Source organism: Oncorhynchus nerka, linkage group LG8 (assembly GCF_034236695.1).
Source record: "Oncorhynchus nerka isolate Pitt River linkage group LG8, Oner_Uvic_2.0, whole genome shotgun sequence".
NCBI lineage: Eukaryota > Metazoa > Chordata > Actinopteri > Salmoniformes > Salmonidae > Oncorhynchus > Oncorhynchus nerka.
The window spans coordinates 1,028,524-1,045,114 of NC_088403.1; the positions used below are offsets into that span (position 1 = coordinate 1,028,524).

The 16,591-nt window shown below is 47.7% G+C and overlaps 1 protein-coding gene across 1 annotated transcript in view; it reads right to left on the reverse strand.

Annotated features, from left to right (window-relative positions):
* The window catches only part of large1 (LARGE xylosyl- and glucuronyltransferase 1), a 222,755-nt gene that overhangs the window by 38,985 nt on the left and 167,179 nt on the right, over positions 1–16,591 (reverse strand). Inside the window, exons 6-10 of the mRNA XM_065022063.1 lie at positions 9,710–9,814; positions 8,500–8,612; positions 6,464–6,589; positions 5,105–5,260; positions 23–186 (exon numbers count right to left, since the gene is read on the reverse strand). Of these exons, the coding sequence (XP_064878135.1) occupies positions 23–186; positions 5,105–5,260; positions 6,464–6,589; positions 8,500–8,612; positions 9,710–9,814 (664 nt within the window). The remainder of the gene's footprint in view (positions 1–22; positions 187–5,104; positions 5,261–6,463; positions 6,590–8,499; positions 8,613–9,709; positions 9,815–16,591) is intronic.

The window sequence follows — 16,591 nt, forward strand, 5'->3', positions numbered from 1 at the left end:
TGTGTAAGGTCTGTCTTCCTACCTGTCCATAGAGAGCTGTGCCACCAGTGTAACGCCTGTGTGGTCCGTGCTGGGTTCGTATTCGTAGTGAAGGAAATAGAGGTGGGTCCTGTGAACCGTGAAACGCTCCCGGCGGAACTCATAACACGGATCATCTTCATCCAGCTCTGACAGAGTCTTCTGGAGCTGGAGACGGAGAAGAGAGGAGAGAGGAGGGAGGAGAGCAGGGGAGAGGAGAGGAGGGGAGCAGGGGAGGGGAGAGAGGAGGAGGGGAGCAGGGGAGGGGAGAGAGGAGAGGAGAGCAGAGCAGGGGAGAGGAGGGGAGGGGGAGAGGAGAGCAGGTCATCAGGTGGAGAGAGGAGGGAGGAGAGCAGGGGGAGAGGGAGAGGAGGAGAGCAGAGAAGGAGGAGAGGAGCAGGGGAGGGGAGAGAGGAGAGGGGAGAGAGAGGAGAGGGAGGGAGGAGGGGAGAGGAGGGAGGGGAGAGGGGAGAGAGGAGAGGGGAGGGGAGAGAGGAGGGGAGGGGAGAGGAGAGGAGAGGAGAGGGAGAGAGAGAGAGGAGCAGAGCAGGGAGCAGAGAGGGAGAGGAGCAGGGGAGGGAGGGGAGAGAGGAGGGGAGGAGAGGAGGGGGGAGGAGAGAGAAAGGGGAGAGAAAGAGTAGAGGAGAGTGTAGAGGAGGGAGAGGAGAGGAGAGTGTAGAGGGGGAGAGGAGAGAGGAAGGGGGAGAGTGTAGAGGAGGGGAGAGGAGGAGAGTGTAGAGGAGGGGAGAGGAGAGGAGAGTGTAGAGGAGGGGAGAGAGGAGGAGGGGGAGAGTGTAGAGGAGGGAGAGGAGAGAGGAAGGGGGAGAGTGTAGAGGAGGGAGAGGAGAGAGAGGAGGGGGAGAGTGTAGAGGAGGGGAGAGAGGAGAGTGTAGAGGAGGGGAGAGGGAGAGAGGAAGGGGGAGAGTGTAGAGGAGGGAGAGGAGAGGAGAGTGTAGGGGAGGGGAGAGGAGAGAGGAAGGGGAGAGTGTAGAGGAGGGAGAGGAGAGGAGAGTGTAGAGGAGGGAGAGGAGAGGGAAGGGGGAGAGTGTAGAGGAGGGGAGAGGAGGAGAGTGTAGAGGAGGGGAGGGAGAGAGGAAGGGGGAGAGTGTAGAGGAGGGGAGAGGAGAGAGGAAGGGGAGAGTGTAGAGGAGGGAGAGGAGAGGGAGAGTGTAGAGGAGGAGGAGAGGAGAGAGGAAGGGGGAGAGTGTAGAGGGGAGGAGGAGGAGAGAGAGGAAGAGGGGAGAGTGTAGAGGAGGGGGGAGAGAGAGAGGAGGGAGAGTGTAGAGGAGGGGAGAGGGAGGGGAGAGGAGAGGAGAGTGTAGAGGAGGAGAGAGGAAGAGGGAGAGTGTAGAGGAGGGGAGAGGAGAGGAGAGTGTAGAGGAGGGGAGAGGAGAGGGAAGGGGAGAGTGTAGAGGAGGGGAGAGAGGAGGAGAGTGTAGAGGAGGGGAGAGGAGAGGAGAGTGTAGAGGAGGGAGAGGAGAGAGGAAGAGGGAGTGTAGAGGAGGGGAGAGGAGAGGAGAGTGTAGAGGAGGGAGAGGAGAGAGGAAGGGGGAGAGTGTAGAGGAGGGGAGAGAGGAGGAGAGTGTAGAGGGGAGAGGAGAGGAGAGTGTAGAGGAGGGGAGGAGAGAGGAAGGGGAGAGTGTAGAGGAGGAGGGGAGAGTAGAGGAGAGTGTAGAGGAGGAGAGGAGAGAGAAGGGGGAGAGTGTAGAGGAGGGGAGAGGAGAGAGGAAGAGGGAGAGTGTAGAGGAGGAGAGAGGAAGGGGAGAGTGTAGAGGAGGGGGAGAGGAGAGAAGAGGGGGGAGAGTGTAGAGGAGGGGAGAGGAGAGAGGAAGGGGGAGAGTGTAGAGGAGAGGAGAGAGGAGAGTGTAGAGAGGGGAGAGGAGAGAGGAAGGGGAGAGTGTAGAGGAGGGGAGAGGAGAGGAGAGTGTAGAGGAGGGGAGAGGAGAGGAGAGTGTAGAGGAGGGGGGAGGAGGAGGGAGAGTGTAGGGAGGGGAGAGTAGAGGAGAGGGAGAGAGAGAGGAAGGGAGAGGAGGAGGGAGAGTGTAGAGGAGAGTGTAGAGGAGAGGGAGAGGAGAGCTGAGGAGGGGAGAGTGTGAGGAGAGTGTAGAGGAGGGAGAGTGTAGAGGAGAGTGTAGAGAGGAGGGAGAGTGTAGAGGAGAGTGTAGAGGAGGGGAGAGTAGAGGAGAGTGTAGAGGAGAGGAGAGTGTAGAGGAGGGGGGAGAGGAGGAGGGAGAGTGTAGAGGAGAGTGTAGAGGAGAGGAGAGGAGAGGGTGAGGAGGGGAGAGGAGAGAAAGGGGAGAGTGTGAGGAGGAGAGAGGAGGAGAGTGTAGAGGAGGGGAGAGGAGAGAGGAAGGGGGAGAGTGTAGAGGAGGGGAGAGAGGAGGAGGATAAGAATTGTTCTTTAATAGTGTCAGACTTTTTAATAAGATACCTCTCTCAGGGACGACAACAACAGTGAGACTAATGGTTGTGATGGTCAGTATTCAGCTTCAGCTGTGTGTCCTACACATTGGGATATAACGTGTGTGTTTGGACATTTAGGAGTCCGTTTCAATACAAAACGGACTCAATTAGCAACGAGATGAGGATCAAACACCAACTCTATTACCACTGGGTCTGGAGAGACACAGCAGATAGCTCCCTCTGTCTTCTCATAGTTAATAGCACATCTGTCTTCTCATAGTTAATACCACATCTGATCCTTCTGTCTTCTCATAGTTAATACCACATCTGTCTTCTCATAGTTAATACCACATCTGATCCTTCTGTCTTCTCATAGTTAATACCATATCTGTCTTCTCATAGTTAATACCACATCTGTCTTCTCATAGTTAATACCACATCTGATCCTTCTGTCTTCTCATAGTTAATACCACATCTGTCTTCTCATAGTTAATACCACATCTGATCCTTCTCATAGTTAATACCACATCTGTCTTCTCATAGTTAATACCACATCTGATCCCTCTGTCTTCTCATAGTTAATACCACATCTGTCTTCTCATAGTTAATACCACATCTGTCTTCTCATAGTTAATACCACATCTGTCTTCTCATAGTTAATACCACATCTGTCTTCTCATAGTTAATACCACATCTGTCTTCTCATAGTTAATACCACATCTGTCTTCTCATAGTTAATACCACATCTGATCCTTCTGTCTTCTCATAGTTAATACCACATCTGTCTACTCATAGTTAATACCACATCTGTCTTCTCATAGTTAATACCACATCTGTCTTCTCATAGTTAATACCACATCTGTCTTCTCATAGTTAATACCACATCTGTCTTCTCATAGTTAATACCACATCTGTCTTCTCATAGTTAATACCACATCTGTCTTCTCATAGTTAATACCACATCTGTCTTCTCATAGTTAATACAACATCTGATCCTTCTGTCTTCTCATAGTTAATACCACATCTGTCTTCTCATAGTTAATACCACATCTGTCTTCTCATAGTTAATACCACATCTGATCACTCTGTCTTCTCATAGTTAATACCATATCTGTCTTCTCATAGTTAATACCACATCTGTCTTCTCATAGTTAATACCATATCTGATCCTTCTGTCTTCTCATAGTTAATACCACATCTGATCCTTCTGTCTTCTCATAGCTAATACCATATCTGATCCTTCTGTCTTCTCATAGTTAATACCACATCTGTCTTCTCATAGTTAATACCATATCTGATCCTTCTGTCTTCTCATAGTTAATACCACATCTGTCTTCTCATAGTTAATACCACATCTGATCCTTTTGTCTTCCCATAGTTAATACCATATCTGTCTTCTCATAGTTAATACCACATCTGATCCTTCAGTCTTCTCATAGTTAATACCATATCTGTCTTCTCATAGTTAATACCACATCTGATCCTTCTGTCTTCTCATAGTTAATACCACATCTGTCTTCTCATAGTTAATACCACATCTGATCCTTTTGTCTTCTCATAGTTAATACCATATCTGTCTTCTCATAGTTAATACCACATCTGATCCTTTTGTCTTCTCATAGTTAATACCACATCTGTCTTCTCATAGTTAATACCACATCTGATCCTTCTCATAGTTAATACCACATCTGTCTTCTCATAGTTAATACCACATCTGTCTTCTCATAGTTAATACCACATCTGTCTTCTCATAGTTAATACCACATCTGTCTTCTCATAGTTAATACCACATCTGATCCTTCTGTCTTCTCATAGTTAATACCACATCTGTCTTCTCATAGTTAATACCACATCTGTCTTCTCATAGTTAATACCACATCTGTCTTCTCATAGTTAATACCACATCTGTCTTCTCATAGTTAATACCACATCTGTCTTCTCATAGTTAATACCACATCTGTCTTTTCATAGTTAATACCACATCTGTCTTCTCATAGTTAATACCACATCTGATCCCTCTGTCTTCTCATAGTTAATACCATATCTGTCTTCTCATAGTTAATACCACATCTGTCTTCTCATAGTTAATACCATATCTGATCCTTCTGTCTTCTCATAGTTAATACCACATCTGATCCTTCTGTCTTCTCATAGCTAATACCACATCTGATCCTTTTGTCTTCTCATAGTTAATACCATATCTGTCTTCTCATAGTTAATACCACATCTGATCCTTCAGTCTTCTCATAGTTAATACCACATCTGTCTTCTCATAGTTAATACCACATCTGTCTTCTCATAGTTAATACCACATCTGTCTTCTCATAGTTAATACCACATCTGTCTTCTCATAGTTAATACCACATCTGTCTTTTCATAGTTAATACCACATCTGATCCTTCAGTCTTCTCATAGTTAATACCATATCTGTCTTCTCATAGTTAATACCACATCTGATCCTTCTGTCTTCTCATAGTTAATACCACATCTGTCTTCTCATAGTTAATACCACATCTGATCCTTCTGTCTTCTCATAGTTAATACCACATCTGATCCTTCTGTCTTCTCATAGTTAATACCACATCTGATCCTTCTGTCTTCTCATAGTTAATACCATATCTGATCCTTCTGTCTTCTCAGGGCTGTATTTAAACTGACTCTAGATCAGTATAGTTCCACATACGTTTTCGCTGTTGTGGTCTGTCTCGCTGGGGCAGCCGAAGAGTTCTCGTCTCAGGAGGTTTCCGTCGTACTCCAGGAAGGTGAGGTACAGGTTCCTGAAGAATTCTACATGCTTGTTCTTTACTCTCAGCTTCTTAGGAGAGTTCCAATGGATGACCTGTAGGGGAGGAAGGGGGAGAGAGGGAGGAAGGGGAGAGAGGGAGGGACGAGGAGAGAGGGGAGGGAGGAAGAGAGAGAGAGAGGGGAGGAAGGGGGAGAGAGGGAGGGAGGAAAGGGGGAGAGAGGGAGGGAGGAAGAGAGAGAAAGAAAGAGAGGCATAGAGTGAAATGGTTAGATAGAGGTTCCTGAAAAGCGCTAAGTGCCTGTTCTTCACAACAAGTTCCAATGAATCACTTGTAGTGGGGAGAGAGAGGAGGAGACAGAGAGACAGAGATGACAGACCAGTCAGAGAGACAGACAGAGATGACAGGCCAGTCAGAGAGACAGACAGAGATGACAGGCCAGTCAGAGAGACAGACAGAGATGACAGACCAGTCAGAGAGACAGAGATGACAGACCAGTCAGAGAGACAGACAGAGATGACAGACCAGTCAGAGAGACAGAGATGACAGGCCAGTCAAGAGAGACAGAGAGAGATGACAGACCAGTCAGAGAGACAGAGAGAGATGACAGGCCAGTCAGAGAGACAGACAGAGATGACAGACCAGTCAGAGAGACAGAGATGACAGGCCAGTCAAGAGAGACAGAGATGACAGACCAGTCAGAGAGACAGAGAGAGATGACAGACCAGTCAGAGAGACAGAGATGACAGACCAGTCAGAGAGACAGAGATGACAGGCCAGTCAGAGAGACAGACAGAGATGACAGACCAGTCAGAGAGACAGAGATGACAGGCCAGTCAGAGAGACAGAGATGACAGGCCAGTCAGAGAGACAGAAGAGATGACAGGCCAGTCAGAGACAGAGATGACAGGCCAGTCAGAGAGACAGAGAGAGATGACAGACCAGTCAGAGAGACAGAGATGACAGACCAGTCAGAGAGACAGAGAGAGATGACAGACCAGTCAGAGAGACAGACAGAGATGACAGGCTCATCAGAGAGACAGGGAGAGATGACAGACCAGTCAGAGAGACAGAGATGACAGACCAGTCAGAGAGACAGAGATGACAGGCCAGTCAGAGAGACAGAGATGACAGACCAGTCAGAGAGAGTAGAAGCATCTGGAAGGAGCAGGGGGCATGATGCCGACATTACTCTGCTGTCACACACACACACACACACACACACACACACACACACACAACGGACAAAGAGGGTGTATGGAAACAGCTGCCATCTGTGTGTGAGATGCTCAACTCACCTTGAGGTCTGAAACGTCCTTGTAGCACTTCTCAGAGCGGGTGTGGTCTGACAGCTGGACGTTCCAGAAGCAGGGCAGCTGGTGAACCAGGAAGGGGTTCTGTTTGATCACGGCGTTGAAGATGTCCTGCAGACACACACACAGATCAGACCTTAGAGTAGATAACAGATAGAGAGATCAGACCTTAGTGTAGATAACAGATAGAGACTAGACCTTACAGATCAAACCTTAGTGTAGATAACAGATAGAGAGATCAGACCTTAGTGTAGATAACAGATAGAGACTAGACCTTACAGATCAGACCTTAGTGTAGATAACAGATAGAGAGATCAGACCTTAGTGTTGATAACAGATAGAGACTAGACCTTACAGTTCAGACCTTAGTGTAGATAACAGATATAGACCAGACCTTAGTGTAGATAACAAATAGAGAGATCAGACCTTAGTGTAGATAACAGATAGAGACTAGACTTTACAGATCAAACCTTAGTGTAGATAACAGATAGAGATAAGACCTTAGTGTAGATAACAGATAGAGAGATCAGACCTTAGTGTAGATAACAGATAGAGACTAGACCTTACAGATCAGACAGTAGTGTAGATAACAGATAGAGAGACAGGACCTTACAGATCAGACCTTTAGTGTAGATAACAGATAGAGAGATCAGACCTTAGTGTAGATAACAGATAGAGACTAGACCTTACAGATCAGACAGTAGTGTAGATAACAGATAGAGAGACCAGACCTTAGTGTAGATAACATATAGAGAGATCAGACCTTAGTGTAGATAACAGATAGAGAGATCAGACCTTAGTGTAGATAACAGATAGAGACTAGACCTTACAGATCAGACAGTAGTGTAGATAACAGATAGAGAGATCAGACCTTAGTGTAGATAACAGATAGAGACTAGACCTTACAGATCAGACAGTAGTGTAGATAACAGATAGAGAGACAGGACCTTACAGATCAGACCTTTAGTGTAGATAACAGATAGAGAGATAAGACCTTAGTGTAGATAACAGATAGAGAGATAAGACCTTAGTGTAGATAACAGATATAGACCAGACCTTAGTGTAGATAACAGATAGCGAGATCAGACCTTAGTGTAGATAACAGATAGAGAGATAAGACCTTAGTGTAGATAACAGATAGAGACTAGACTACAGATCAAACCTTAGTGTAGATTACCGATAGAGAGACCAGACCTTAAAATAACATAGACAGGGAGGGGGACCTGATCCTAGATCATAATGAATCAGATAACATAGACAGGAGGGGAGGCCCTGATCCTAGATCATAATGAATCAGATTACATAGACAGGAGGGGGGCCTGATCCTAGATCATAATGAATCAGATTACATAGACAGGAGGGGAGGCCCTGATCCTAGATCATAATGAATCAGATTACATAGAGGGGGAGGGGGGACCTGATCCTAGATCATAATGAATCAGATTACATAGACAGGGAGGGGGACCTGATCCTTGATCATAATGAATCAGATTACATAGAGGGGGGACCTGATCCTAGATCGTAATGAATCAGATTACATAGAGGGGGAGGGGGGACCTGATCCTAGATCATAATGAATCAGATTACATAGACAGGGAGGGGGACCTGATCCTAGATCATAATGAATCAGATTACATAGACAGGGAGGGGGACCTGATCCTAGATCATAATGAATCAGATTACATAGACGAGGGGGGGGACCTGATCCTAGATCATAATGAATCAGATTACATAGACGAGGGGGGGGGACCTGATCCTAGATCATAATGAATCAGATTACATAGACGAGGGGAGGGGGACCTGATCCTAGATCATAATGAATCAGATAACATAGACAGGAGGGGGCCCTGATCCTAGATCATAATGAATCAGATTACATAGACAGGAGGGGGACCTGATCCTAGATCATAATGAATCAGATTACATAGACAGGGGGGGAGGCCCTGATCCTAGATCATAATGAATCAGATTAAACTCTTCACCATAGGTGAAACAGACACTGTCTTGGTACTGTGTGTTACCTGGTCAGCCAGTGATGTAGACAACATGCTCATCAGTTCTCTCTCTGCTGTCAGTCTCCACATCTGTTCCCACCGCAGCTTCCTCAGTCGGTCCAGCAGCAGCAAGATCACACCTGGGACAGAGGTCACATGACTTAACAGACCCAATCAGCAGCAAGATCACACCTGGAACAGAGGTCACATGACTTAACAGACCCAATCAGCAGCAAGATCACACCTGGGACAGAGGTCACATGACTTAACAGACCCAATCAGCAGCAAGATCACACCTGGAACAGAGGTCACATGACTTAACAGACCCCATCAGCAGCAAGATCACACCTGGGACAGAGGTCACATGACTTAACAGACCCAATCAGCAGCAAGATCACACCTGGAACAGAGGTCACATGACTTAACAGACCCAATCAGCAGCAAGATCACACCTGGAACAGAGGTCACATGACTTAACAGACCCAATCAGCAGCAAGATCACACCTGGGACAGAGGTCACATGACTTAACAGACCCAATCAGCAGCAAGATCACACCTGGAACAGAGGTCACATGACTTAACAGACCCCATCAGCAGCAAGATCACACCTGGGACAGAGGTCACATGACTTAACAGACCCAATCAGCAGCAAGATCACACCTGGAACAGAGGTCACATGACTTAACAGACCCAATCAGCAGCAATATCACACCTGGGACAGAGGTCACATGACTTAACAGACCCAATCAGCAGCAAGATCACACCTGGGACAGAGGTCACATGACTTAACAGATCCAATCAGCAGCAATATCACACCTGGGACAGAGGTCACATGACTTAACAGACCCAATCAGCAGCAAGATCACACCTGGGACAGAGGTCACATGACTTAACAGACCCAATCAGCAGCAAGATCACACCTGGGACAGAGGTCACATGACTTAACAGACCCAATCAGCAGCAAGATCACACCTGGGACAGAGGTCACATGACTTAACAGACCCAATCAGCAGGTTAGACAATACCTGAATTAACAGTAATGTCTAACTGTGAGGTAGCAGAGGGAACAGTCTATGACTTGGGTGGCTGGAGTCTGACAATTTGTAGGTCCTTCCACTGACACCGCCTGGTATAGAGGTCCTGGATGGCAGGAAGCTCAACATATTCTCATCACATTACTTCCTGTGTTATTGAACACATCTGTTGAAGACGCCATTATTGTGTCTGTGTCTCTCACCTGTATTGAAGCCCCTCTCCAGGGCGGGCCAGGGCCGGTGATTCTTCCACAGGTTGCCCAAGTACCAGTCACTCTGGTTCTCCACCAGACCTAGAACCTGCTGACCTAGAACACAGAACACTCAGGTTACTATGGTTCCCCAGGCACCAGTCACTCTGGTTCTCCACCAGACCTAGAAACTGGAAAAGAGAGACACACAGGTTACTACCAAGGGCTGCTCAATAGAAAAGTATTGTCTCATTATCATAATTACCCACCGGGGGGCGCTGTGGAGTCAGGTGTCAAACAACACTCAGGTTACTACCAAGGGCTGCTCTATAGAAGAGTATTGTCTCATTATCATAATTACCCACCGGGGGGCGCTGTGGAGTCAGGTGTCAAACAACACTCAGGTTACTACCAAGGGCTGCTCTATAGAAGAGTATTGTCTCATTATCATAATTACCCACCGGGGCGCTGTGGAGTCAGGTGTCAAACAACACTCAGGTTACTACCAAGGGCTGCTCTATAGAGAACACACAAACAATGCTGCACTATAGAGTAGTGTTGGCTCGTGATAACAATCACCCACCAGAGGGCGCTATGGACAACAAGCTGTTAAGTAGAGCCCATCCACTGACGTTCAATCAATTGCAAGAAATAAAGAGAAATGAATGGTGCCTTTTGAGCAAGACAATCTGCTCACATTGAGGTAAAGCTGATTGAGTAGATGAAGAGGTGGAACATCTAGTCATGAAAGAGAGGAAGGGTCGTGGAGTACAGGAGCTCAGGGAGGACTGGAAGGGGAGGTATCATCTTAGAGGGGAGGGAGGTATCATCTTGGAGGAGAGGGAGGGATCATCTTGGAGGAGAGGGAGGTATCATCTTGGAGGAGAGGGAGGTATCATCTTGGAGGAGAGGGAGGGAGGGATCATCTTGGAGGAAAGGAGAGGGAGGTATCATCTTGGAGGGGAGGGAGGTATCATCTTGGAGGAGAGGGAGGGAGGGATCATCTTGGAGGAGAGGGGAGGGAGGGATCATCTTGGAGGAGAGGGAGGTATCATCTTGGAGGAGAGGGAGGTATCATCTTGGAGGAGAGGGAGGTATCATCTTGGAGGAGAGGGAGGGAGGGATCATCTTGGAGGAGAGGGAGGTATCATCTTGGAGGAGAGGGAGGTATCATCTTGGAGGAGAGGGAGGTATCATCTTGGAGGAGAGGGAGGTATCATCTTGGAGGAGAGGGAGGGAGGGATCATCTTGGAGGAGAGGGAGGTATCATCTTGGAGGAGAGGGAGGTATCATCTTGGAGGAAAGGGAGGGAGGTATCATCTTGGAGGAGAGGGAGGGAGGGATCATCTTGGAGGAAAGGAGAGGGAGGTATCATCTTGGAGGGATCATCTTGGAGGAGAGGAGAGGGAGGGATCATCTTGGAGGAGAGGGAGGGATCATCTAGGAGGAGAGGAGAGGGAGGGATCATCTTGGAGGAGAGGAGAGGGAGGGATCATCTAGGAGGAGAGGAGAGGGAGGGATCATCTTGGAGGAGAGGAGAGGGAGGTATCATCTTGGAGGAGAGGGAGGGATCATCTTGGAGGAGAGGAGAGGGAGGTATCATCTTGGAGGAGAGGGAGGGATCATCTAGGAGGAGAGGAGAGGGAGGGATCATCTAGGAGGAGAGGAGAGGGAGGGATCATCTTGGAGGAGAGGAGAGGGAGGGATCATCTTGGAGGAGAGGAGAGGGAGGGATCATCTTGGAGGAGAGGAGAGGGAGGGATCATCTTGGAGGAGAGGAGAGGGAGGTATCATCTTGGAGGAGAGGGAGGGATCATCTTGGGGGAGAGGGAGGGATCATCTTGGAGGAGAGGGAGGTATCATCTTGGAGGAGAGGAGAGGGAGGGATCATCTTGGAGGAGAGGGAGGTATCATCTTGGAGGAGAGGAGAGGGAGGGATCATCTTGGAGGAGAGGAGAGGGAGGGATCATCTTGGAGGAGAGGAGAGGGAGGGATCATCTTGGAGGAGAAGGAGGGATCATCTTGGAGGAGAGGAGAGGGAGGGATCATCTTGGAGGAGAGGGAGGTATCATCTTGGAGGAGAGGAGAGGGAGGTATCATCTTGGAGGAGAGGAGAGGGAGGGATCATCTAGGAGGAGAGGAGAGGGAGGGATCATCTTGGAGGAAAGGAGAGGGAGGTATCATCTTGGAGGAGAGGAGAGGGATCATCTTGGAGGAGAGGGAGGGATCATCTTGGAGGAGAGGGAGGGATCATCTTGGAGGAGAGGGAGGGATCATCTTGGAGGAGAGGGAGGTATCATCTTGGAGGAGAGGAGAGGGAGGGATCATCTTGGAGGAGAGGAGAGGAGGGATCATCTTGGAGGAGAGGAGGGATCATCTTGGAGGAGAGGAGAGGAGGAATCATCTTGGAGGAGAGGGAGGGATCATCTTGGAGGAGAGAGAGGGAGGTATCATCTTTGAGGAGAGGAGAGGGAGGAACCATCTTGGAGGAGAGGAGAGGGAGGGATCATCTTGGAGGAGAGGGAGGGATCATCTTGGAGGAGAGGAGAGGGAGGAATCATCTTGGAGGAGAGGGAGGGATCATCTTGGAGGAGAGGGAGGGATCATCTTGGAGGAGAGGGAGGGATCATCTTGGAGGAGAGGAGGGATCATCTTGGAGGAGAGGGGGGGATCATCTTGGAGGAGAGGGAGGGAGGAATCATCTTGGAGGAGAGGGGGGGATCATCTTGAAGGAGAGGAGAGGGAGGAATCATCTTGGAGGAGAGGGGGGGATCATCTTGGCACAGGGGTTTGGGGTGAGTTGAGGTAGGGGTTATTGAAGAGATAGAGGATGAAGGGATGGAAGGAAGGCAGCTCTAATGAAGTCTAAGGAAGATTAATGAGGGACTATTGGAGTGTGAGTGTGTGTGTGTGTTGCAGCTGCTAGTCAAACAGCAGAGAGCAGACGTGCTTTAGATGTCGTGAAAACAAAGCCCACGGCTCTGTTACTCTCCTCTCAGGGGGACAAGTGACTGGGACAATCAGAGGGGAAGGACACTCAATTCAATTCATTTCAAGGGCTTTATTGGCATGGGAAACATGTGTTAACATTGCCAAAGCAAGTGAGGTACACTCTCTCTCCCTCAAAGTCTGTCTGTCTATTTCCCAGTATTTCCCAGTATTTCCCAGTATTTCCCAGTATTTCCCAGTATTTCCCAGTATTTCCCAGTCCAGTATTTCCCAGTCCAGTATTTCCCAGTCCAGTATTTCCCAGTCCAGTATTTCCCAGTCCAGTATTTCCCAGTCCAGTATTTCCCAGTATTTCCCAGTCCAGTATTTCCCAGTCCAGTATTTCCCAGTCCAGTATTTCCCAGTATTTCCCAGTATTTCCCAGTATTTCCCAGTATTTCCCAGTCCAGTATTTCCCAGTCCAGTATTTCCCAGTCCAGTATTTCCCAGTCCAGTATTTCCCAGTCCAGTATTTCCCAGTCCAGTATTTCCCAGTATTTCCCAGTCCAGTATTTCCCAGTCCAGTATTTCCCAGTCCAGTATTTCCCAGTATTTCCCAGTATTTCCCAGTATTTCCCAGTCCAGTATTTCCCAGTCCAGTATTTCCCAGTCCAGTATTTCCCAGTCCAGTATTTCCCAGTCCAGTATTTCCCAGTATTTCCCAGTCCAGTATTTCCCAGTCCAGTATTTCCCAGTCCAGTATTTCCCAGTCCAGTATTTCCCAGTATTTCCCAGTATTTCCCAGTATTTCCCAGTATTTCCCAGTATTTCCCAGTCCAGTATTTCCCAGTCCAGTATTTCCCAGTCCAGTATTTCCCAGTCCAGTATTTCCCAGTCCAGTATTTCCCAGTATTTCCCAGTCCAGTATTTCCCAGTCCAGTATTTCCCAGTATTTCCCAGTATTTCCCAGTATTTCCCAGTATTTCCCAGTATTTCCCAGTCCCTCAGAGACCTGAGTAGAGAGCTGGGGAGGAAGAAACACTTATAAACAGATACTCAGAGATGTCAACTAGAGACTTGGGGGAATTCAGAAATCAAAGAGTTGTATCCCTCTCTCTCTCCCTCTCTCTCTTACACACTTATAAACAGATACTCAGAGATGTCAACTAGAGACTTGGGGGAATTCAGAAATCAAAGAGTTGTATCCCTCTCTCTCTCCTCTCTCTCTTACACACTTATAAACAGATACTCAGAGATGTCAACTAGAGACTTGGGGAATTCAGAAATCAAAGAGTTGTATCCCTCTCTCTCTCTCTCTTACACACTTATAAACAGATACTCAGAGATGTCAACTAGAGACTTGGGGGAATTCAGAAATCAAAGAGTTGTATCCCTCTCTCTCTCCCTCTCTCTCTTACACACTTATAAACAGATACTCAGAGATGTCAACTAGAGACTTGGGGGAATTCAGAAATCAAAGAGTTGTATCCCTCTCTCTCTCCCTCTCTCTCTTACACACTTATAAACAGATACTCAGAGATGTCAACTAGAGAATTCAGAAATCAAAGAGTTGTATATTCCATTTGTTTTAGTATTCAGAAATCAAAGAGTTGTATATTCCATTTGTTTTAGTATTCGTCACCTGTGAGTGACACGCAGATGAATCAAACAAACGTCTCTCCCTTTACAGATGCATTCGTTCTCAGGCTTTTCACTGCGGAAATGATCAACTTCTAGTCTGGAGGATGTAGATACCAAACCACTGTTGTCAAAACTTCTTCCAGTCAGCCAGACAAGGGGAAAGAACAACTAAATCAATACAATCATTTAATCAGCTTCAACAAAGAAGGGTCTCTGTGCCACTTGGAGAGCAGACGAGATGTCACGATGAAAATAACCCCCCCCATTTTAAAATCCGCCCCAATTCTCCAACCCCCTTTTCAGAAAGACTTCCTGGCGCTCGTCTCATATTTTCTAGAAGGTTCCAGTCGCCCCGTCCAAATGTTCAGTACGGTAACTTGTCTTCACAGACAATTAACTTGCATTGTTACTGGTTAGTGGATATTGATCCTCCAATCAGAGATGTTGGGCATTGTGATGTCATTGTTACTTGTTAGTGGATATTGATCCTCCAATCAGAGATGTTGGGCATTATGATGTCATTGTTACTGGTTAGTGGATATTGATCCTCCAATCAGAGATGTTGGCATTGTGATGTCATTGTTACTGGTTACTGGTTACTTCACTTGTTCCCAGAAACCACCACCATGTCCATCCATCTACAGCTTCCTTGTTCCCAGAAACCACCACCATGTCCACCATCTACAGCTTCCTTCACTTGTTCCCAGAAACCACCACCATGTCCACCATCTACAGCTTCCTTCACTTGTTCCCAGAAACCACCACCATGTCCACCATCTACAGCTTCCTTCACTTGTTCCCAGAAACCACCACCATGTCCACCATCTACAGCTTCCTTCACTTGTTCCCAGAAACCACCACCATGTCCACCATCTACAGCTTCCTTGTTCCCAGAAACCACCACCATGTCCACCATCTACAGCTTCCTTCACTTGTTCCCAGAAACCACCACCATGTCCATCCATCTACAGCTTCCTTCACGTGTTCCCAGAAACCACCACCATGTCCATCCATCTACAGCTTCCTTCACTTGTTCCCAGAAACCACCACCATGCCCACCATCTACAGCTTCCTTCACTTGTTCCCAGAAACCACCACCATGTTCACCATCTACAGCTTCCTTCACTTGTTCCCAGAAACCACCACCATGTCCACCATCTACAGTTTCCTTGTTCAGAAACTGTCCATCCATCTACAGTTCCCTTCACTTGTTCCCAAACCACCACCATGTCCATCCATCTACAGCTTCCTTCACTTGTTCCCAGAAACCACCACCATGTCCATCCATCTACAGCTTCCTTCACTTGTTCCCAGAAACCACCACCATGTCCATCCATCTACAGCTTCCTTCACTTGTTCCCAGAAACCACCACCATGTCCATCCATCTACAGCTTCCTTCACTTGTTCCCAGAAACCACCACCATGTCCATCCATCTACAGCTTCCTTCACTTGTTCCCAGAAACCACCACCATGTCCACCATCTACAGCTTCCTTCACTTGTTCCCAGAAACCACCACCATGTCCATCCATCTACAGCTTCCTTGTTCCCAGAAACCACCACCATGTCCACAATCTACAGCTTCCTTCACTTGTTCCCAGAAACCACCACCATGTCCACCATCTACAGCTTCCTTGTTCCCAGAAACCACCACCATGTCCACCATCATCACTCATGTTCCCAGAAACCACCACCATGTCCACCATCTACAGCTTCCTTCACTTGTTCCCAGAAACCACCACCATGTCCACCATCTACAGCTTCCTTCACTTGTTCCCAGAAACCACCACCATGTCCACCATCTACAGCTTCCTTCACTTGTTCCCAGAAACCACCACCATGTCCACCATCTACAGCTTCCTTCACTTGTTCCCAGAAACCACCACCATGTCCACCATCTACAGCTTCCTTCACCTGTCCACCATCTACAGTTCCCAGAAACCACCACCATGTCCATCATCTACAGCTTCCTTCACTTGTTCCCAGAAACCACCACCATGTCCACCATCTACAGCTTCCTTCACTTGTTCCCAGAAACCACCACCATGTCCACCATCTACAGCTTCCTTCACTTGTTCTAGAAACCACCACCATGTCCACCATCTACAGCTTCCTTCACTTGTTCCCAGAAACCACCACCATGTCCACCATCTACAGCTTCCTTCACTTGTTCCCAGAAACCACCACCATGTCCACCATCTACAGCTTCCTTCACTTGTTCCCAGAAACCACCACCATGTCCACCATCTACAGTCCACCATCTACAGCTTCCTTCACTTGTTCCCAGAAACCACCACCATGTCCACCATCTACAGCTTCCTTCAC